At 44.6% G+C, this 24,514-nt stretch overlaps 1 protein-coding gene across 7 annotated transcripts in view; it reads right to left on the bottom strand.

Moving 5' to 3' along the window:
• ATP13A2 (ATPase cation transporting 13A2) overlaps positions 1-24,514 on the bottom strand; it is a 671,851-nt gene that overhangs the window by 330,690 nt on the left and 316,647 nt on the right. For all 7 annotated transcript variants that reach the window (XM_069240690.1, XM_069240693.1, XM_069240692.1 and 4 more), the window contains 2 exons: positions 15,197-15,364; positions 7,738-7,796 (listed from right to left, as the gene is read on the bottom strand). In XM_069240690.1, coding sequence (XP_069096791.1) covers positions 7,738-7,796; positions 15,197-15,364 — 227 coding nt within the window. The remainder of the gene's footprint in view (positions 1-7,737; positions 7,797-15,196; positions 15,365-24,514) is intronic.

Below are 24,514 nucleotides of genomic sequence, written 5' to 3'. Positions count from 1 at the left end.
CAGGCAAGCCTCAAAAGGATCTAAACCTACAGACTCACACTAAGAGACAAACTCATACCTCCCAGCGCAAACAGAATCGGTTACCAGTTTCTTGTGGATACATAATATTCCCACAGATTCCACATCTTAAAAATATTTGGGACCGGCTTCAGACGTGTCCAGAAAACATTTTACCCCATTGATGAATCTCCAGCACTGCCCTGTGAAGCCAAACGGCTGAGGCTGTGACACAATGCAACATCACAGGGGTATATTATTAGGTGCCAATCACTGTACTGAAATCAGTTCCTATATACGTTTCTGCTCCTCATCAAGGTATTACAAGTGGAACAGGGAGGGCCACTATAGCATAAAAATAAAGCACGAACTGAGACAGCACTGCTAGGTAGCCTTAAAAGACATCAAAAAGGTAAGAATTAAAAGAATCAGTGCCTTCCTACTCACCGCAATGCACAAATCTATTATAGAGGCCTAATTGGAGGACTTAGGTGGCAGTCTCCCAGGCTGAGGTCTGCAACTTCTTCTGGAAGGCAAAAGGATTCTAGCTGATACCGCTCAATCTCCACATGTGCAGTATTAATGTTGTTGAATTGTGGTGGAGCACCTACCAGGTGGTGGCCAAGAGGTGGCCAAAAGTGGAGTACCTACAGTTAGGCATACCAAATCCACCCTCCCCCCCCACCACCACCACTACTCTGCAACAATCTGAATCAGCTCCATCAGAGCCTCCTACATATTCTGCAGTACTTTGGATAGGAGCCATTTCAGCCAGCCCAACACCATCAAAACCTGAAGGTCTTTCCAGGGATCCATTAGACGAGAAGTGTATGGTTCAAAACTGTGGACACTTCCTGTAATGGGCATTGACAAGGAGATGCACAAACAGAATCCGAATCTGGAGAAGACTGCCTCTGTCAATTTAGGGTGCAGCCCCCAATCGTGCACTTCAGTTAATAGGCAACTAAGAAGACCCACTCTCACACTGAGAAAGCTCATGAGCCGAGGCACCACTTGGAAGATTCCCAGGTGCTGAACCCATTTTCATAGGCCGAATCGCCCACCATCCAATCCCACATATTGATCTAATGAATGATGGTGGTACTGACAGAATTTGGACATTGGCCCCTGAGATGGGAGTAGAAGGAGATTCAGAGCAATACTGACTGCTTGCAGGTCAAGTGCATTTACGAGCAAGTGCTGCTTTGAGACAGACCAAAGGCCCTATGCTGTTCTTTAGCCCAGATGAACACTCCAGCTCAGTGAGGAGGCCTCCACACACACCACAACTATGGCACTATTTACTATTAAGGTAAAAGCCTCTACCTCAACGATCAAGGGATGTGTTGACGAGTATGTTCTGAAGAGGCGGGCAGTCTGAAGAGGAGGATATGTAAGAAGAGGTGCAGTACCAAGTGGATAAGATGCAATACTCTGCAGTCCACCAGGATCGATCCCCAGCTGGTGACAAACTGGTAGACCTCTCCTCTACCTCGGAAAACTGGCAAGTTGGGGATAGTCAAATGAGTTTAGAGGCAGCAGAGCCAACAGAAGATGATGGAAATAGGATTTTCTGCAGCTGATATTTTCTAAATCCACCACTGCTCGAAAGAAGGCATTTGAAGAGCTTGAGACAGTTTCCGCTTCTGGGGCTGCATAGTCCTATAGTGTAACCATGGAACTTACAAAATTGTTAGTGGGATTTCTGTGGAGGTGAGACCAGGAAAAGGATTTGGCTTTTGCCCTACTGTTCTTAGTGCATTCCATCGAACAATCTGCTTTCTCTACATATAGCTATTCTCTGTAAAAGGGCATGTCCACAAGCGAAATCGGGACAGCCCCCCAAATATCCAGTGCAATCCATCCTCTGAGTGCTGGCTGCACTCATAGGCTGGGCCATGTTGTTCACAAAGTCACATTTTATTATCTCTTTTAATGCATCCAGTCCATTGTTTACTAGATCCAAGAACAGCTTCTTCATCTTCTCCTGCAGACTGATGACAGCTTGTTTTGCTTGTTCCCCATAAATCATGGGCATAGCAGCTGAAATGGCAAGTATCATTAGCTATGTGTAAAAGCCATGCTTCAGGAGGCAAAAACTTTGTTACCCAAAAGAGGACAACATCTTAATCACAACTTTCTAGTGATGGATGGTAGGACAAACCATGTGCTGGAGGATTTGTCCATCGGGCTGCAGTTGTTGGGCCTAAAAACAGACCATACCTACATTAATGGGTCTCAAAGAGGCTCATTAAAAAAAAAACACAGCAGCTCCTCAGAAATTGAGAAGGGATGCAACATTTCTGACAGAATGCCCTACATCACTTCCAGAAAAATGAAAGTCAGTTCCAATGCTTTTGCTACCTTCCAAGCAAATATTGTGAGAGAGGAAACTGACTCCTAAGGAGGGCCACAGTGGTTGGAAATGTATCAACTTCTGGAACAGTATCCAGGCCACTGGCATTTTGTAAATCCAAATGAAGGCTAACATCAGCATTTCAAGGATAAACAGCTTCTGAGTTGTCATCTTCAGCGAGTCAGTAGGGCTTAATCCTCCCTAGTAAAGACATCTGAATGTGAAACAAAAATCAAGTCTAAACAGAGTACCTTTTTGGGCATTGGGAAAGGCTCATATAGTGGTTCATCAATGAAGTTAGTCCTGACCTTTTTCCTTGCCCCAAGGGGTCATACTTTCTCCTACTGGCTCCACGGCAGGGCTCTGGAACTGGCTCCGTCAGTCATCACTACCACTTATGTGATCAGTACTGAGAGAGGCCCCGAAAGAACATAGGACAGTGCTTTGATGGTGTTTGGAGGCTTCAGGGTCTGAACTAATACAGTTACTGTCAAAGGTTAAGAATTTAGCAGTAAGACACCACAAGAGCTCTGGACCACACAGATGAAGCACAGAGAAAAAAAATAATTGAGTGTCACTGCTGTCTAGCATACCCTGGTGGTGTCATGTCTGGTATCACTGGGGAGCCACGGTTGGAAAAAACATTTCCTGCACCAATTTAAACACTAGAAGGGTATTTGTAATTCAAAAAATCTGCTGTAAAATGTATTTGTCAGAAATCTCTCATTGGAACTGGAACTCTCATTGGAACTGTTCAATCTCCAAATTTGCAGATGAAGTGCCAGAGTAAGGGGGTGAAGGGAAAGACCAACCTGCTGCCAAAGCAGATCCGCCCTGTTTGGTAGAGAAGGCTTAACATTGAGCTCTAACAGATCGGCATATATCCTCCTGGCAAAGACAAGGGTGAGGAGTATCAGCACTGTACAAACCTTGCATAAGTTCTGTGAAGACCTTTGAGATAAGCAGAATAGGAGGAAACACAAATTACGCCTTGTGACCTGAGAGCAGAGAAGAGAGTACATTTTCTATTAGCACAGTGGGAAAGTGTGACGCCCAAGTTGGGAAAAGACCAGATGCATAACATTAGCAGAGTTCCCATCTGCAATCTTCGAGAGATGGGTGAAGCAAGTCGCCTGGCCTGACATTCCATAAATTGGTTGCCTCTGGAAAAACTCAGTGTTTCAGAACTCACTGCCACAAGCACGTGGCCTTCCAGCATATGAATGAGACCACCCTTCCCCCATCTGCTAAAGTAATGGACACAGGCAACTTTATCAGAAAAGAACTGCACTAATCAGCATAAGATGAAAGAAGGGAAAAACCCTCAATGTTGCATTGACTACACACAGTTCCAGCGCACTGATGTGCAAGTCTGCCAAAGACTAAAGTTCACACATTATACTCTCCCCCCTAGAATGAGCATCCCAGCCAACAAGGAGGGATTTGTCAAGACTGGGGCCTATGACTGCAGCGAACAGAAAGGAAAGCCCACTATGAGGACATACGTCACACAAGATCCAGAAGGACAGTGGTGAAGATTTCCTCCCAGGTACAGAGGTAGAACCATTGGCACCTGAGACACCATTGCATGGCCCTCCTTCTCTCCCAGGTTTATGGTACCAGCAGGATGCAAAAGGCAATCAAGGCTAAGAGGCAGAGAATTTTAAGACCCTTACAGGGCACTGAAGCCCAAAACACTAACCATATCTTAATTGTCGCCACTCTAAAAAGGAGGAATAGCCATCATGTATTACACATTCAGGTTTGCATGGGTGAAGACAGATGCAGAGATTGAGCATGGAGAAACCTCTGCTGATTAACAGAGAGTCCCAAGGTAATGAACAAGGCCAGAGTACATGAAATATAAATTTGTCCAAGTAAGGACATACATTAAAACCCAATCTTCTGAGGGTGGTCGCTACCAGCATCTTAGTGAAACATGGATCATCAGATCACAATGCAGCAATGCAAATCAAAAGTGCAGAGACCTCACTGTGGAGCAAAGGTAATGTCTGCAGGCTGAAGTGTCTTTGAGGTGCAGACAGGCATCCAAGAGCTCCAAGGAGACCATTCAGACCTGTGACTTCGAATCCTTGAGGGCCCAGCTCATAGATAGCACTTTGAACAGGTCAGGGAGGACAAAAAGGTTGTAAAACCTCAAATTCAGAATGGGTTTTGGGCCCTTATATTTCTAGGGGATCACAAAGTAGATAAAATACCTGTGTACCTCTCTTCTCCAGGGGCTATTACTTTTACGGCCCTTTTCTGTGACAAGGCCAGGACTGCCACATTTGAGATAGAAGCATGGTCTATAAAACACTTCATAGTTCTAGTAGATGCTCCAGAGTGGTGACATCAAAGAGGAAGCCATTGTCCTTGTATATCAGCTGATACATTCAGTGGTCTGTGGTGATCATCTCCCACTGGGCAAAATAAATCAGGACTTTCTCCCTCGACCAGAAGCTGGTTAACAGATGGCAACTTAGAGTAGCTTTGAAGCTACAATGTCAGTGGAAATGAGGGGAGGTTGGAACGATTGCTTAAGGTGCACTTTTAAGCATTCCCTGACACAAAAAGAGGGATTGCAGAGTTGTCTGCACTGGTAGCTAAGGTGGTCTCTACTAGGAAGACTGAACTTTGGAAACAAATAAATGTACTGCTGGTGAAACTATTTTGAAGGAGAGGCCTGTCCCGAGGGATGTGTTGTAATGCTTCAAGGAGAAGTCTGCTTCTTTAAAAAAAAAAAAAAAAAAAAAAACAGTTTTCACCAGCAGAAGGCATATCCATCAACACAGTCTGGATGTCTCTGAAAACTTTTTTGGGTGCATCAAGGTGCGCTTGTGCAAGGTCACACTGTTGCTGCTGTAGAGAGGGCCCTAGTATCAACCAAGTGTTGTCTATATTCAAAATGTGTCTGAAGAGTCAGGCCTCTCTTAACACTTCGAGAATGGATGCTTAACATCTTTTGGGAAGCCCATGGTTGACAATTATGGCATTTCTGAAGGGGATGCACATACCACCCAAAAAGACACTACGCAATTCGGTGTGTACGCCCACAGTGCAGAAAGCCAACACTTCATCCCCCATGGAGTTCTGACATTTGGATTCCTGGTCTGAAGGCTCATTATGCAAGGCGCTGGAGTTCATTTTCACCAAATATGCCTGAACCACCAAGCTTTCAGACTAAAATTTTGGCTTGGAAGGAAAGACCAGTTACTGCAATGAATGCACTAGTTCCATTTAAGCCTTTTTGAAGAGAAGAATAGGTTATGGAGCCACAGCTAGAAAATTTCTGTGAGGATGTGGGACTTTTCCTGAAAGGAAGAAATGCACAATTCGGTGGCTCTGCTGGTTTATGTTCAGCAGCCATGAACAAGTAAAGTTTCTCTGAGGGAAAACTCACCAGTGGTGAAATCCAAAGCAGCATTGGTGTCATTGTGATGCTATTTAGATTTAGCTATCATTTGACCATGAACTCCAATTTGTGCCCTGCTGCAGTTGCAGGGCAGTGCAAGTATTTTTCCTAACAAAACATGTTTTTTTTCTTCACTAACAAAGAGCCCGACAGTGCAGGAACATTTTTATGTGGGATGCGGACTAGATACGAGTTCACAAGGCTGAGACTGTTCTTAATAGAGGAATGTACAAGTCCATCTCAGAATAAACATTGGGAGCATGTAATTCCTTAATAGAGGGGAGGGGTTCCTAGAACCTTCTTCTTGAGGTGGTTTAAGATATAAAAGCGGACACGCTGCCTAGGATCTTTGTGATCCAATCGAGAGGGGGGGGTGTTGTGTCCTGCCTTGGTTGATCAAGAGTTCACTAGTCTCGCTGGCGAGGATGATGTCAACACCCATGGTGATGCATTTTAAATCTGATCATTTAGCCTATGCATACATGCTCTGTTAACACATTGCACATTTCTTTTTTTATTCTTGACCACTTGATATATACATTTATCTTTTTATATACACATGTTCTGTTGCATTCTGTCATGAATTTGTATACCTTTTATTTGATATTTGGGAAGTGCCTTAATAATTTCATTATTTAGATTAAGAGTGCTGAATTAGTTTGGCATTGTATCCTCTTAGTTTAATTGACAGCATTACAGTCATGCAAGCCAGCTTTTGGCCTGTAAAGTCCCAGGGTTAGCTGGCATCAGACCTGGAGCTTCAGGGCCCAAAGGGACTTGTCCTCGCTTGGGAGCTGGAAGAGCCACAAAGGAATAAGGAGCAATCTGAAAAAGTCCAGCATAGCCTTCCAAAAAGAAACAATCTGAGCTGAATCAGTGGCCGAAGGCAAAAAATCTGGATGAAACTTTTTAATGACAGGAATACGCGCCAAGGGAGAAGCTGCCACCGGAAAAATAATATCGGCGACTTTCTGAACGTTTCTCAGAGTAAGACCTCCTCCTTTGGGAGTATGCTTCTTAGGCCACTACAAGTGACCATTTTTGGGTCTTCGGATGAGCTGGGGCATGAACAATGGGCCTCCCTCTCTCCAGTGGCCTTCAGATGCAATGATATATAGATCATTTGTCAAGGGCTTGTGATTCGGCCACAGGCACACCATACAGATGTTGTGAGGGTCAGATTGATATTGGTTAGTGACTTCGTCATCGAGGTTTCAATCCTGAAACACTGGGACAGACATGTTGCCTAGTCTGCTGGATAAGAGTCACCGTAAATGTAAAAAATTAAGTAAAAAACAAATTAGAGTTATAGACATCTATTAGAAAGGAAGTGAACAAAAGGAACTGATGGCAGCGCAACAGGTGTTTGCATATATAGACAGATGTTGATACTTTGAGGGAGACGGAGCTGCAATTGGAGCTGAGTAGCACCATCTGTCAGCGCTGGAGAAGTACTGCTAGGAACAAGTTTCTGGCTCTAGTGTGACATCTGGGGATCTTCATAAGGAGAGGAATCTTGGAAAAGAAATGTCCATTAGAACAGATGGTGCCGACTGCTCAAATAAACAATAAAATAAAATAAAAACAAGTCTAGATTAAAGATGAAAAAAATGGTAAGCATCACAATATTGAGAGAAGGGTATAAAACAAATACACACCACAACGAGTTGGCAATGGTGTCGAAGCACAAATACTCTCAGTGCATCAGAGATCAGTGTAAGGCCAGATAACCACTGCAGTTTTTGTATGAGCTGAAAGATGGAGCCAGAAAAAGCAACTACAAAGAGCTTCTGTCATTTGCATGACTTACCAGTGAAGTTTGAAAATGAATACATATACAGTTTTCCACGTGAGCAAAGCGATCCTAGGGATGAGGTCAGAAAGCAGGCGTGTGTCAGCTTCGCGGTAATTAGGGTTTGGGGTTTACGGAGGTTCCGAGTGATAGCCATACACACAGCGAGTCTCTCACCTGCAGTCTGATAGTTGCTCCTTCTGCACCTCGGCGGTAAAATGCTTTCCAAATCTGTCCTGGAACAAACACAGTTTTATGAGTCACAATGCACTGTAGATGGAAGAGGGGTATGTATTGAGAGATAGAGGGGAGAGACTTTTGGGGAACGAATGGAAGGGCACGTATGTGGATAGAACATGTGGAAGGGAGGCTCCTATTTTCCCATCCCTGTGTGGTGCAGAAGGAAAATGTAACTTTAGTGTACATGACTACCTCCTGCATACTCGTGGCTTTTTCAATCATTTTCTGTAGTTAAAATAGGTAGCCCTCCCCTTCCCCCCTCAAAAACTGAGTTCTGTTCTGAGAGCATCCAGAGAAGTAGCTCCAAACAAAATTAAAACTAAGTCTGAACCGAAGTATTTAAGGGGATTGTTGTAAGGGTAATGTTAAATCTGTATATGCTATTAAATCAAGCATGTCTCAAACTACAGTATATACAGTATATATTTTCATATTGCCCTCCGTCCACAACAATCAATAGTCGGACTAAAGCAACAGCAATGCATCACAATTTTGGGTCTTTTTCAATTGTTACCTTATAGTAAGTCACCTAAATATATCAAAAACGTTAATTAAAAGTGATAATTTACTGTGGTGTATTATTTTATCAAATGCTTACGTACTGCAATGGATTTTCATTTCAAACATACAAATGTTTCCTAAACTCCGTCAAAGAATTCCTATAAACATATCTTTTGGCTGTTTAGTTTAATTATGTTTTTTCTTTCATGCCTTCACTAATTGACAACTGTTCTGCCCGTTTCATGCGCCTTTAGCACAAGCTCTCCTCCAAATAAAGGATAAAAATAGAACGTGGGGCCCTTCTGTTATTATAACATACCCTAAGCAATACGGGTTTATGCAGTAGAGATGAGAGGGGCTCTGATTATCTCATAAGGATTACTGCTTGCCCACCGAGGGCGTCTGCTTACTGCTCGTGCTTAGCATATCAGGCTGGGCCCGCAGGAAGCAAAGATTGTGTGGTGTAACCAAGAACCCAGAATTCACCTCCAGCTACAATGAAAGTGAAAATGGATCTCTGGCACTTGTCTGAGTAGGTCCAGCTCTGAAAATAAAATGCTTGGGTAATAGTTTTTTCAGACTCGTGTGGCTCGAGGGTCTGCATTCACCAACGGGTTTCTACAAAGTGTTGAAATATACGCGGGACTAAAAGGTAAATCCCTGGGAATAAGAGCTCGGCAAGGGACGGTAACAACAATTCTAACACCTCTGTTTTGCCCATCAGGCAGTCCTTGTTTCACTCGCCCAAATCTTCCCTCAACCAGATTACCTCACTCCATTCTCCTGGTCACTATTCTCAGCATTGTTCAGGTGCTACTCCACTGGGGCATCCCGGTGCTGAATAAGATGTTTATCGTTCCCCAACTGAAGGGTTCTCATTTCATTAACCTCAGATGATGAAAGGTGAATGGACCTCGCAGAATTTGAACCTGTGACCATGAAGTCAAAAACAGATAACCGTTCAGGCAGCAAGCATTGTGAACGGGCACTGCTTCCATGGCTGAGGCAGGGCTAGTGCAATTTGGTATTTCCTCATACCGCACAGGTTGGCTCGGCCACACTCAAGGAGTGTGACATGGGCTGAAGTGGCTTCAGCTCCTGTCCACTCCTCAGAGAGTGGATCCTCCTATGGATGCGTGGGTTCTAGATCATCACCAAACCATACACGCCATCAATTCTGCATGTGTTGCTCCTTCCTATCCTACTGGCGGCATTGTGAAAATGCCACAAGAGAAGGGTCTGTAAGGTACTCCAACCTCAGATGGGCACTAAGTGTATCTGCCATTTTGAAATGGAGAGTGCAGTTTGAGAATCATTGATCTTTTTGATCTTTTTGAGTTCTCGAAGTTCTGAAAGACTTTGAAGATTAGAGAGGCTGGAGAAAAGAGAAGACCGATGTCAGCACCTGATTCTCAGGATTACATTAATACAAAATTGCATAATGTGCTTTGTACTGTGATTCATGATCTATATCTACCACTTTCTATCAATAAAAAAGGAAAATTGAGGAAGTCTAAATTTAGCTCCCATACTGGCTCTTCCCAGAACCCTTTCCTGAGTGTATTTTCTATGAGGGCATCTGTTCCGGGAGATGCAGCACTGCCAGTGTGACTATCAAACACACAAAAGGTGATGGGAAGATGGTCTGGCATATGGCCCGGGTAATTACCAGTGGCTGAGGTTAATTCAAGCATTCCATCCATCACTATTTTGTATACTTTGGAGTGACTATTAAGATACTACCTTCACAATGCTTTCTTAGAGAATACATTATTAACCCCATAACACACTGTCCTCTTAAATATGGAATAAAGGACTTCAGGACTGATACAATAATCCTACCTTCAAAATGTTGCTGTTAGGCATCTGCCTCTAGCCACATTCCCTGTAAAGGAAGGTGAACCAATAGAGCTTTCCATCCTTGAAGGGAACCAATGAAGACAGTCAATCAAAATGCTCCTCAAATAAAGATCAAGATGTGCATCCTGAGGGTTCAATGCTTTTGAGAAATGACCACCATGTCTTCCCAGAGTCTCAAGCTTTTGGGTGAGTTGAAATCCAGATGCCCCAAGTGATATGCTGAGGTGTCAGCAACCCGATTAAAAATAGGCATGCTGCCAGCAGGACACAATGGATTTAGTAATCCTTATTAAGTTAAATTTACTAATTTATCATAGATCTCGTCTTGGTGTGGAAGAACTGAAGTCTGTCTCTCAAAAGAAACATTTAAGTGAGGGTGCTATCAAAGAGTCTTCCTTTTAATTCCTTGTAACCGAAGTGTTTATCCCAATCGATGGATAACCAAAGACTTAAACATCTCAATTGTCATCTGAAAAGACTCTTCTGCTAACTACCTTACTTTGACGAGCCACCCATGAAGGTAACACTGTACCTGGATTCCTCATCTTTCAAGACCTGAAGCAGACACCATTTAACACACAAATACAAAGAGACAGTTCTTTGTAGTAACTATACTGATCCTCCAATATAAATCTTTCACAATTGTGTAGCCTCTGGACTGAATAGTGAAAATGAACATCTACAAGTGAAGAGTGCATACAAAACTCCTTCCAGGCCAGCAACGCCCATTAACCGAGGGGTCAGCACCTCAAATTTCTTTGTGCACAGAACGATGTTGAAGACTCTCAAATCATGAAATAACTGTGCAGTTACCAGACAATACAGTAAACACAAAAAAATGATGTCCTTTGGGAGGGACCCATTTTACTGTCTTTTTCTTCAAAACAATGCTAACTTATTTCTGTGGTAGGAGTGCCCTTTTGTAAAGCTCATTATTGGAGTAATATTTTATGATTCAGAAATAAATTCAGATTCCTGTGAAACACCAAGTTCTGAGGCACCACATCTCCCTAGTTGATGCCCTTTTATCTGCAAAGATGTTCAAGTACATGTGTGGACAAACATGTTAGACAGTGTGGGTTCAGCGATCTAAAAGAAAGTGAGCCCAGGCTGCTAATTTAGTTTAGTAAGGTATGTAAAATAATTTGGTAAAATGTGCTGTCTGCATGAAGGAAATTTGTATGAGTGGAGGCATCGTTCACTGCATAGTTGTGGAAGGTGTTTTTTTCAGCTCTGGTTCATCATCGAACCATACACAGCATCACGTTTTAATGTGTTGCTCTTCCTTATCCTACTTGCGGCACTTTGGCGATGCCACTTTCGAAGGGTCCAAAAGCCACTACTTACTCTGATGTGGACTAGTAAGTGTAGCTGCTATTTCGAAGTAGAGTAAGCAGTATCAGAATCAGTGATGCTTCTGACTTTTCAAATCTCTGAAAGAAAAGCTTCACTGCTGCAATTTAGAAAGGTACGATAAGTTCTGCTCTCTGTATTATCTACATTTAAAATCATTAAACAGAGATGGTGGGATCCAGGAAATGTGTCTTCCCCATAGGATCACAACATGCAGTCTTCCCATTCCGTCCACTCCAATGAATCGCCTGGAGTGAAGTTGTCAAACACCAATTAATATACCAAATGGAACAGAGTGCAATGGATTTATGGATGCCTAGAATATGTTTCTATATATTGTCTGAGCACCAGCAGAAGATATGCATGGCGGACACTCTCAATTATGAGAGCGCCTTCCTCACAGACATGCACCTTGAGGGTGAAAAGCTCAATGCCAAGTGTCTTGATGAACATGCTCGCCAGGAAACCTTGCTTTTAAGAGGTCTTGCAAGGGACACAGATAATATGTCAGTACTGCCAACTTCTGATACAGTGGATGGAATGCTCGAAGGCTATGTATGTTGCTCCAAAAGAGGGAAAAGGAAATATTAGAAATTCATCACCTATCCCAACAAACACTGCCATTGGCTTTGCAGAATGGCTTAAAGTAAAAAATAAAACAAACACTAGGACGTGGCCAGCATTGACCACATTTTAGCATTTTTTTAAATTTATTTTTTTACCTTCAGCCATGCTGCCCAGCAGCAGTACTGCTGTACATGCCAAAAAAAAAAAAAAAAGGTCTCACACAGTTAGTCTTGCTAATGTTTGTTCTCCTAAGTGTTTTGCAACCTTAATTTTCATTTGGCAATCCTGTATATTCTTTCTGACAGACCCGAAACCCTACCATGCATCCACCTATTGTCAGTCGGTCAGTGACCTGCCTTAGGTATACACTAGGAGTGTGGGTGTGTGCTTACTCAGGCTAAAGGTGGCACTGAAGTGCAACAAAAACCTGTGCGCTACTCAGTAAAACGCATGCTTCTGGTATGTATAGAATGGTATAAAATAATGAAAGACTGGAGAGTCCACTGGATGCAGAGGAGACATCATGGGACTTTGGGGGTAGCAAGTGCTGGCCAGACGTAGGCTGGAGTGATGAACCTAATGGGAAAGGGGGACTAAATAGCAGGGAAGTGAAATGGAGGAAAAAAAGAGTTGGATAGGGATAATGTTTGATCAGAGAGGGAGTTTAGTACAATGCACTTACGGCAAAGGTAGTGCTGGTTCAAAGTGAAAGTTGGGCTTGGGTGTGGACCAATGGATTCATTGAGGTATAAGTGAGTGACTTGTTCCGACAATGAGACCGGGAAGAATTAGGGCAGTCGGACTGGATGGGGGTATTGGGTGTGTTTATGGCCTGGAGGACAGTAAGACCTCTGAGAGTTGGGTTAGAAGAAACAAATGGCAAGAATTGAGGCATGAGGGCCTGCCAGCACACTATGATATAGCGCCTCATATAGCCCACAACTGGACCTTTATGTGGAGTGATTTCAGGAGTGAGAGTCTGGACCTGAAAATGTGGCAACTGGGATGGGTGAAGATGGAGCTCACAGGTGAATGGTGCCAGGGAAGGAAAGTGTGGTTTCAGCCCACGGGAAGGGATTGGCAAGCAACAATGAGGGCGTGCTGGATCTTCATGGGCAGCAGGATGCGGCGGGAAGGGGCAAGCAACTTGATAGACAGGAAGAGGAAGGCAAACAACACAATGCATGGCAGGATGAGGGTGGAAGGTGAGCAAAACACACCAAGGACAGCAGGAGGAAGGAGCAAGTAACACTAAAGACTGGGGAGGAGGGTGGGAAGCGGGCAAGTAGTACTACAGACAGCAGAAGGAGGGCTGGCAATTTGATGGACAGCAGGAGGGGGAATGCAATAACACAGACATCTGGAGGTGGTCCGGAGGGGCAAGCAACACCACAGAAAGCGGAAGGATAGCAGGTAGGGGGCGAGCTACAGGACTGGGAGCAGGAGCAAGTGCATGCACTCTTATTGGGTGCTTCCACAAAAAGAAAAATGTAGTTCTGAAAGTGTGAGCAGATGGACAGTGGGCAAAGAAATACTACTTTGGCCATGCTTCATAGGAGGGGCAAACGCAGGAAGAGGAAGCCTACCAGCATGCACTGATCAAAAAGAAGCAAGCAAATGAGAGTAACAAAGCCAATCAATGGTAGGCACTGGGAGGCTGTAAGCTCCCACTAAGTTAATAAAATGTCTCAGACGAGACCTAAAAAGCATTATGACGCATCATAGCATATTTTTTTTAATTGCTGGCAGAACAGCGGGAAGTATGTCAGAGGGAGGGAGGGTGTGCGACAGGGAGGGTGTAGATGCTTTTTGTATACGCCCTCTCTCCAGAAAAAAAGTGTAAGACACGGCCAACACAGGCCTCATCATAAATATATATCTATTTTGTTTTTTTAAACTTTCAGCCAAGCTGCATAGCATCCACACTGCTGTGCAGCATGGCTAAACACTGACAAAGTTGATAGGTCACACAGGTGTGTCTGACTCTGCCAATGCTTGTTTTTTTCTGGCAGGGTGGGAGGCTCGGAGGGGACAAGCAATAACAGGGGTTGGGTTTGGGTGAGGTAAGTAACAATGAGGGGCAGGGCAGGAGGGGGCAAGTAACAATGCAGAATGAAGGGGCAAGCAACAATGTTGGATGAAGGTACAAGCAACAACGAAGGGACGTTTGGGGCAAGCAACAGTGCAGAATGGGAGTGGGCAAGCAACAGGAAGGAACATGGTGGGAGGCACAAGCAGCAAAACAGGGAGGGAAAGTAACAATACAAAGAGGGGTGGGAAGGTGGAAGAGGGAAAGCAAGAATGCAGGGGCAGAAGGGGACAAGAATAGATGGCCTTCAAACACATGCACTCTTACAGAATGCTTAAACTAAAATAAATAAGAAGCAATTCCAAAAGCACGAGCAGTTTAAGGACACAAGTATTTGGGCTATTCTCCAGGAGATGGACAAACACAAGGAGGAAGTGAAGTTGACACAGAATGGCCAAAGAGTAGCAAGGAAATGAGAGTGACTGGAGACCAACCAATGATAAGCAATGGGTGAGCTTTATGCAAACTGTAAGTAAACAAAATGTCTCACAAGTGACAATGCATGCCCTGTCTCAGGCGAGACCTAACCAGTAGTTCATTCACAGGAAAATAAAAAACTAAGCGGCGGGAGAAGAAACACATCAGCTCATGATTATTAAAAATGGAGAAAAACGCTTGCATAAAATTGAAATATGAAAGGAAAATCATTAAGTTACATTTTTTTAAAAAGAAGTAGAAGTATCAAGAGCTAAAATTTGGGGATGCTAAACACTTAAATATCTGCAATGTAATGGTTACCTTAGTGAAAAGCATTCAGGACTGTCTGAGAAATGAAGAATTTTGAAGACACCGACTCTTAAAAAAGTGAAGACTCGGGCCTGATTTAGATTTCGGTGGACAGGTTATTCCGTCACAATGGTGACACATATCCCATCCGCCGAAATCTAAATTTCATAGGATATAATGGGATTTAGATTTTGGCGGACTGATATCCGAGTCTGTTAAAGTTAGAAAAGGGAGGAATGGGTTGCGAAAAACTGCACCTTATTTACCACTCAATCAGTTCAGCACAGGGACCAAACTCACCTTAATGATGACCCACTCAGCGTGTCTCAGCGGGCAGGGGCTACACTTGCACAGCACTTCAAGTTTTGGCTTCCAGTGAAATATGAGCAGTAGGATCCCTAGGCTCAACAGAGCCCCAATGTAGCATAACGCAACCCGCCATGTTACTTTCCGGTAGCCGCTGATCTCCTAAGAGGGGGAAAAAGACAGAGAAGTTATAAGGGTATCTTGTTAGTGGGATTCAAGGAGAGGGTCACACAAAAGGGAAAAACAACAACAAATGCCAGTTCACAAAATCTGACAAGTATGGCGAGGAGGAAAGAAGATAACAGCAGAAGGAAAAGCAGCCCGAAAGGCAGAGTCTGTAGAGAGATAGTTAGGAAATATGCAGAATGAAAGACTGAAAACAGAGGGACCACAAACCAGGTAAAAAGATAAACTGTTGGAGAGTGGGAGAGGTAAACGAAACAACAAAATGGAAGACAAAGAGACGGAATGACAGGTAAAGACATAGACAACTAATCATCACAAAAGGAGATGGAGATACAAAGAAAACAGATACAAAGAAAAGTGAAGTGAAGGAGGTAGAAAGTAAGAGGAAACTGCAGAAGTTGAACACGAAAAATAAATTAAGTTAAAGAACTGTACAAAATATGGATAACAAGAAAAAGCGAAATCAACTGTCACCTTAGGTGTTAATGTAGTCCTTTAAACCACTAATAGGAAGCACGTGTTTGACACTAGAAACTAAGCAAACATACACACGTGTCATATCCCTAGTGATGCAAAAATAAAACAACATGAACAATACATACCAAGGTAGCTGACCTGGCAGGTGTAATGAAACCGTACTGCTTAAACTGACAGCCTCTTTCTGTCTGGCGCTAGCCAAGATCTTTTATTTTACAAAAATTATATGTATAATATACTTAAGTTAACAAGGGTTTCATCCTTCACCCATTATTCTCATACGGAGTCATTTGCATTTCTCTTCAGCCCACTAAATCATACAGCATGGGTCAATATACCTGCGAACTATAGCCGTCGGCCAACTTTACTGTGAGTGACAGCATTCTGCTCTTTCAGAAGGAGGACATCCGCACACAAAGGAGTCCCTTTCAGCTTCAGGGACTGGGAAGGCATCGTGTGATTGAAACTAAAAAAAACGTTTTTGCGTTCAGCCATTTTTTTAGACTGAGGAGGGGAGAACAAATTAAGCATTGACAAAGCCACAAGGCAGGTAGGCAACGCCAGACTCACTAGTTTTTCCAATGCTTGTAGTCATTAAGACAGCAGATTTATAACTTTGTTTTTCCCCTTTCCTTTCATCTCTTTTCTATTTTTCTGAGCTTCCCCTTTTCTTCCCCTTTGGTTCCTGTTTTTACTTACTTTCTTCTTCGATTTCTTTTTTTATTTATTTATCCGTCTTCCGTTCATTTCTTCCTTTTTTCCTTACTCTTCCCAGGCATGGCACAATCCACTTCCTTTCCTATTCTCGTTCATATTCCACCTCCTATTATTTTACCATGCCTTTTTCCTTTCCTTCTTTTTTATACTCTTTTTCCCTTCTGCTTCCCATACATCGCTTCATGTGTATTTGTGTACACGTATTCTTATTTCCTTTCTTACATTTTACTCTTTCAATTTTTTTTCGATTCAGTATTACAGAACGAAGGTTTAGGGAAAGGTTGATAGGCGGCTGTTATAACCTACCAGGAGGTCATGGGAAGTGGTGCCAGGGTCCATAGAATTGCAGTGGTGCCAGGGTACAGAGCACTTGCTGCCCCCTTCTGGCATGTATTGCTAGGGGTACAGAGGCAGTGCAGTGTTATACGTTACAATCGAAGGCATCTTGATTAGATCAGAAAAGCTTTACACCTGCTTTGTAAGAATCTGGTACAAACAGGTCAAACGAGCATGATGGGTATTTCTTGACACAGTGTAGAAAGCTAAATGCATTATTGCGAGTATGTTTAATGTAGGTCCAGAAAGGCTGGTTCCTTACCAGATTTTGAAGATATAGTCATGATATACTTTTGATTCTGTGAAAGTAAGTAGAACTTATTTACATTGTTGTTGGGAACATACGTTGAACAACCATTAGGGCATACAGTGTTTCAAATATCACCCGCCAAGACACTCCTAATGATGCGTTATTGACTCCTTGTCCCAGCCCTTATTAGTTACTTTGTTTTCTGATATGCAGACTGTTAGAGGGTGGCGTTTTTTGAACCAAATACAGTATAGGGTTTAGGAAACATATTAGTACAATATGTAAATTATGTGTTTAAGCCCCAAATATAAGGACTGGTTAAACGTATCTCAGCAGACTGCCTTAAGTCTCGTCCCCAGAAGGCCTACATTCTTATTTCTTTGGCTATTGATTGTTCTCATCAGAAGAACCATACCAGATGCCTGCATCAGTGGCACTGTCCCTTGGGGGGGGAATGAAATCACGTGCAGGGTACTCCCCACTCCGCCAGGTAAGTAATGGCATATCTGCACCCTGGGGTACCCACACTGTTGGAAGAAGGCTATGCGAAATAGAGCTCCCATTAACTACTGAATACCCCGAGTCAATTACAGCCCTGCAGTGCAGAGTCCCTGTGTGGTTGTGACATCTGCTCGTGCTGACCTGTGGTGGCCACTGACCTCCCACAGACGTACAGTAGGCTGTATTTACAGCACTTTCTTGGACCACGGCTGCACATCAGGCTTGGAACACTGGTGATTACTCTCCCTCATCTCAATGGACAGGATTAGAACTTATAAAACATGCCGGGAAACCAGGAAGGAGATTGCCCAACACACCAGCTATGGTTGATTACCCATTAACGGGGAAACTAGATTTATGGAACTCCAAGTGTGGGGAAAGGCACCGTTAATTTCGACCAGATTCTAGAGCCATCAGCAAAACTCGACCCACTCTTGAGGCGAAAATAGACCCCCGGGTGTAAACTTATTTTGGGAGGATCAACAAAAGCTAAGAAGCAGAGTAACACACAAGGTCACTCTTAAGGAAACTCTCTCGAAGACATCTGATATGATAAATACCAGTTTCGGCTCCCCCACTATGGCAGAGGAGCATTATCCCTCTCATCAAGCAGAAGCCCCTGCAAACCTCTAAAAACAAAAACAACAATAAACTGTGTTTATTATCATTCTACTGTTAGAGGGGCGGGAAATGGGGGATGATAGGGACTAAGGGGGAGTACACAGCACTCCCCCTCAGTGGGCACGTATGCTTGGCCGGCCGTCTCTGCCCCCCACCCCCCCGCAGCACCTTCACAGCACAGCAAGCCGCAACTGATAAAGTCACAGCTTGGTCTCACAGAAAGGATTATGTTTCTTGAGGGCCATGCCGAGGAAGCAGAGGGACAAACCACAGAGAAACAATATTTACATCATAGCAGACCCTGAAAATACTGAGGGGTCAGATCCCAAACAGTGGTGGTCATTACGACTTCGGGGTCTTTTTCGAAGACTGTCGAACCACTGCAGTTAACCGACTGCCATTGCTGGCAGTATGATACTGCCATGTTTTGAGTTAGGATGGATTTCCGCCTGTTTATGGGCAGAAATCTGCCCGAGTCAGCCTGGCTGACGGAGGAAGAGAGGCGGTTCCACTACCAGCACCGCCACACCAACAAGACTCCGCCCGTGGATTATGATAAGTAATACGGCATGGCGGAGTCCTGTCAGCGTCGCAGTGCTGGCGGTGGAAAACGCCAGGACACATGCCCTCCCGGACGACCACCTCGCCGGAAACGGTAAGTCGATCATCCGAAGGGGGGGAGACGGTTTGAGGTGTTGGGTGCATGTCTGTGGTCTGGGTGCGTGTATGTGTGCGAATGGGAGTGTCTGGGTGCGTGAATGTGTGCGAATGGGGGTGTCTGTGTGTGTGTATGTGTGCGAATGGGGGTGTGTGTCTGTGTGCGAATGGGGGTGTCTAGCTGCGTGTATGTGTGCGCATGGTGGTGTCTGGGTATGTGAATGGATGTGGTGTCTGGATGTGTGCATGAATGTGGAGGGGAAGTGCATGAGCATGAATGTGGAGGGGGGAGTGCATGTGCATGAATGCTGAGGTGGGAGTGAGTGTGCATGAATGCGGAGGGGGAGTGCGTGTGCATGAACGCGGAGGGGGAGCGTGTGCATGAACGCGGAGGGGGAGAGCGTGTGCATGAACGCGGAGGGGGAGTGCGTGTGCATGAACGCGGAGGGGGAGTGCGTGTGCATGAACGCGGAGGGGGAGTGCGTGTGCATGAACGCGGAGGGGGAGTGCGTTTTTATGAATGAGGAGGGGGAGTGCGTGAATGGATGCAGTGAGGGTGTGCATGATTGCGGAAGGGGGGTGTGTATGTCTGAGTGCAAATGTGGTTGTGTGTATGGTTGTCTGCGGTTGGGTGGGGAGGGTGCATGCATGTGCGTGGAAGTGGGGGGGAGGGTGTTTGCATGTACATGGAAGTGGGGGGAGGGTGTTTGCATGTGCGTGGTAGTCTGGGGGAGGGTGTGTTCATGTGTGTGGACCTGAGGGGTGGGGAGGATGCCGGCGACAGGAATGGGGATTCCTGTCGCCGGGTGCATTACCGCCAGGGTTTTTGTGGCGGTGGGACCGCCACAGAAAGCCTGGCGGTCTGCTGGGTCATACTACTCCCGGTGGTCTCATTGCTACTGCCGGGCCGGAGGTACTCACCTCCAGCCTGGCGGTGTGACCACCCTGGCGGTACTGGTAGCAATGTAGCAGTTTGGCTGCAGCCAAACCGCCTATCTCATAATGCTGCGGTCTTCACCCTCAGGTCCAGAAAAATTACAGGAGGCCAGGGAGAAACATACTGCACTGTTAGAACGCCTTTGGTGTCTAGATTGACCAACCCATTTGGCCATAACACAAAAGGAAGGCAATTAGGGGGGTGGGCTCCTGGCATGACATTCCAGACCACCACACCCAGAAATACCTATATAATACATCAGAACCACAGGGTTAGTCGTTCAGGCCTATATCCATCCTAAACAAGGAGTCTAAAATATTGAGCAAGATTATTGTTGATCGACTACTCCTCTCCAACCTGGACTTAATAATGAAGACCACAATTTCCTCCAAGAAACAACTTACTTAATATTAGGAAGTCTTAATACACCTTGGTGGTGTCCCCAGTCATGTAGGCTAATGCTAGACATAGAGCAGGATTTTGATAACTTTGTTTACACATTCATGTTGAGCAGGTGCAGCCCATAATGTGCAGTAGGAGGGGGGGGCTGGAACACACACATGCACACTCTCATATGCACACTTACTCACACCCAGCACAAACATGCACAGACCCATCCACAGTATGCATGCACAATTATTCATATATCTACACTCACCCAATATTACTTTTTTAAAAATCTTACCATACAGTAGCGGTGATCTTGTGTGGCAGGACCGAAGTACCTGCTTCCTGGACAATTTGGGTACGGATAAATGAAGAAAGATCCTGCTGCATCCTCTCATTGGCCTTGTCAATGGTAGGCCAAGGAGAGGAGGACTATAATTACCTCATCACAGAGTGGGATGATGTCGATGAGAGCTGCTCACCAAGCTCTGTGACAAGCGTCACCGATGGACATTAGCCCTGGGCACTTCAGGGCTTAGAACTGAAGCACCTAGGTGTAAGTCTATTATTGATGCTCCGTTTTGTAATGAAAAGGAAGCTCAAAGAAGATTCTGCTAGGCTGAGGTCACACCCACTGGGCTGTGAAATAATCAGCCCAGTGAATTTCAGATCAGGTAGGCGCCTATGCGTTTAGAACATGTACAGCACCTGGCTGCTTGACCTGAAAAATTAGTGTCTGTCAAGATGACCATAACTCTGCCTTAATGACAGGCTAGCAGCTGCTGTTGATAATGCTAAGAGGGTATGACATCCCTAATCGCCTGACTGAATAGATTAAGCTTTTATGCTGGCCCAACAGCTACAGCTAAAACTGATGGTATTAGCTCTAATCCCTATAAAATATCCAGTGGTACAAGGCAGGTACTCTCCACATTACCATTTGCTCTCATAATACAGCCCCTAGTTGAAAAGTTGTGTGACCAAGGACGGTCCTGAGGCATCCCACTGGTGGTAAAGGTACATGTTGTGTAACTCTCTTCAGCCGATTAACCTCTTTATATTTTACATGTGCCGCAGACGTTTCTTCAATCACCAATTCCCTAGAATATTTTTATAATGCCTCTAGCCTCCGGGTCAACCATGCCAAATCTTATATCATTTCCTTCAGACAAGCCCTGGCTCAGAGTGTGATTGTGTTGGGAGGGCAAGTGCTTCAATGGGTGCTTCACACCTTTCTATATTTGAGAATTAATAATACCATGGGCAGGCTGATGTCCTGGATGGCAATATGGGTAAAACAATATGTTTGTTGAGATCCCAGGTTGCCTTCTGGACTACTTTGCTGCTAATGACATCTGGACACATAGCAATAGCTAAATGATTATGCTTTCTAGTCTCCTATATAGCTTTGTGAATTTGCTGTTGATTATGCCTCCACTATATCTCAGATAGCTGGATACTCTGAGGTGCTGTTGGTGCGGGGCCACTGAAGACACACAGTTCAGTCTAGCTAAACTAACATTAAATTCTAGCAAGAGCTGCATAGGAGCTGCTGATTTTCGAGGGTTCTACTTCACTGTGCAATTCCAGTGGGCAACGTACTGGTTGGCAGTCCACCATCTTGGAGAAATGCGTGTGACTGGGGAACAAATACGAGACAGTGATTTTTATTTACAGGCACAAAACCTAAAAAGAACTTTCCCCTTTTGGTTGGGACAGCAATAGAAACTATAAGATACTGCATCCAGTACACACTAACCAACATTGTTATACACACTTGCGATCCCACTCGTAAACTAGTACGTTGGGAAAAGACTAACATCCTCAAAAAAGGAGACCTCTATGAGGAAGGGACTCTCCAGGAATTTCAAGAACTAATAGATACCCATGGGTTTTAAGAAGGTCAATTTTTGATCTATCGTAGGATCACCCATGGACCACAAACACCACACTAAACATTACAGCATTTAAATCGGGTATTGCCCACTACACACGCAGCCATACAAATCCTACATGCAATCAGCCATGGGAGACAACTGATTACATTGCTCAATACAGCCCTACTCAAGCACAGTGGGAAATGACTGCTGTTGCCTAAGGACCAATGGAAGCACATTCAGGGCAAATCTATAATGATAAAGAATGTCAGAAGGTCCTGGAATATCCTCAGAAGGTCTCTTTGCAGCACACATTTTACATTTATCCAATTTACCATACTACTACAGAAAGCCTACCTCCCTCCGCACAAACGCGGGCACAGCTATGCCAGTGCCTCAGCCAACTGTCCCAAGTGTCAGCACTCATCTGCTGATTTTTGGCACATGCTTTGAACTTGTACACACTTGCACCCTTTTTAAAAGAATGTATTGCACATGTTTTCAATAGTAACAGCTAGACCAAAACTGGAACAGATAGAGGCTTGTTTACTTGATATATACCACAGACCCTATAAAACCGAGAATGTAACAACATTTACAAATTTAGCACTTGTACTGGCTAAACAAGCTATAACTATGAAATGAAAATCTTCAATCTCTCCTACGACCACCCCATGGCAACTGGCGGTTAGGTATCTGGCAGAGGCTAAGAGCAGTGCCCTCTGGAGAGAAAAAGGGTGTTACATAAACTACAACAGGGAACAACTCCTTCTTACACTAAAGGAACATGGGAAGGATGATGGATGTCCACTATATGCCCCAACCTACCATACAGATGTGGCAGACATGTGTTTACTGTCCATCACTAGATATATTCTTGAAACTTTCCTCTTGACTTCAATCCTACTGCCCCCTTTACACAAGCTGGATGAACCACATTCAGCATTAGCAGGAGATTTCTGTGTGTGGGTCCCCAGAACACCTCTGTAGCCTGAATTATAGAATTCCAGTTAACGCACAAGCACACACCCTACCAATGCAATTAGATAGCCCTCTTTTAAGTGTGCAGTTGCGGACACTCCTAAGCAGGGGGTAATGGGGAGGTAAAAGGGGGGTAGGTCTTGTGCTCACACAAGCATATGTCAGTTTACAATACATATTATTTTAACTGTATGAATAGCACAACACACATTATAATACATAAAGACTTGCATGGCTTTATGTGTAGCCAAGAGGGCCACACTGTGTTGAACTTCAGAGCCCCGTTCGATAACCTGGCTTTACTCCGGACGGTGCACTGGGAGAAGGTGGCCAACAATGAAAAGCTGATGTGCTCTGGCTGCTGTGGAGACTGGAAAGGGGTCAGGTTGTGGGGCTCCTCCGTGGACAGTGTAGGCATGATTTCCGCTCTGGGCTGGATGTGCGGGCAAGCCCCATAGGCCCAGTCACAAGCGATGCAACTGAATTGCCCGAGGCTGTCTGCATATAACTCTCACAGAGGCAAGTAGCCTTGGAGGACCCCCATCCACCCAGACTCATGCATTCACAGGCCTTGCACTGGATTGGCAAATATTACCCAAGTGCTGAGGAACGGTGGTGATTTTATTGATCAAGGATGGTGTCACAGGAAGCCACATAGTGCAGGATCTTCAGAGGGAGGCCGGGGGGACCACGATCTACAATGATTAGACCCTTTTTGCTCATAAGTTCAGGTAGTTGAGCTTCCACTTGAGCCTCCAGAATGCAATTTACATTGTGCCCTTTGACACTCGTTGGAGGATGTGTTTGACCTATGACTAAGGGGCATTAACTGAGGACGCTGGGTGACCTGCTGTCGACTGGCACATTAGGGCGACAAGAAAGAGACAAATATAGCGCCACTGCCTAGACACGGCCTGGTGTGTACAAAACCATAGAGCGGTCCTCCTGCGTGGCAGCCCTGTGAGTGACATTCTGAGGGAGGTCAGACAGACAAAACTGCGCTTCATATTTATGGCATCCTGAGCCAATCTGGCCTAGCGGGGTGGACGAGCAGGGCACAGAGGAGGCTGGAAAGAAGTTACCTAATTGCTCAGTCTCCTTTGGGAAAATGAAGATGGGCAAAGCAATCACTAGAAACAAATCAGGTTAACATAGGGGCATTGCAGATCCGCAAAACAGTTGCCTACTGCTAAAGGCGATGGAATGGATCCCTCATATATAGGGACCACTAGCCCCAGCAATACCACTGAAGCCATGACGCTCGACCTTAAGGCAGGCCTCACGTCGACAGATTGCACATTAGATTTGAGGGCCTCCAGGCTTGATCTCATGACTAAACAACTAGCTCAGCAGAATCTGCAAAGAGGATGATTCTACTCCGACCA

The sequence above is a fragment of the Pleurodeles waltl genome, chromosome 6 (genome assembly GCF_031143425.1).
Source record: "Pleurodeles waltl isolate 20211129_DDA chromosome 6, aPleWal1.hap1.20221129, whole genome shotgun sequence".
In the NCBI taxonomy this organism is placed as follows: Eukaryota; Metazoa; Chordata; class Amphibia; order Caudata; family Salamandridae; genus Pleurodeles; species Pleurodeles waltl.
Note: the sequence above shows the minus strand (reverse complement) of the source record. Positions and strands in the feature narration are given on the sequence as shown.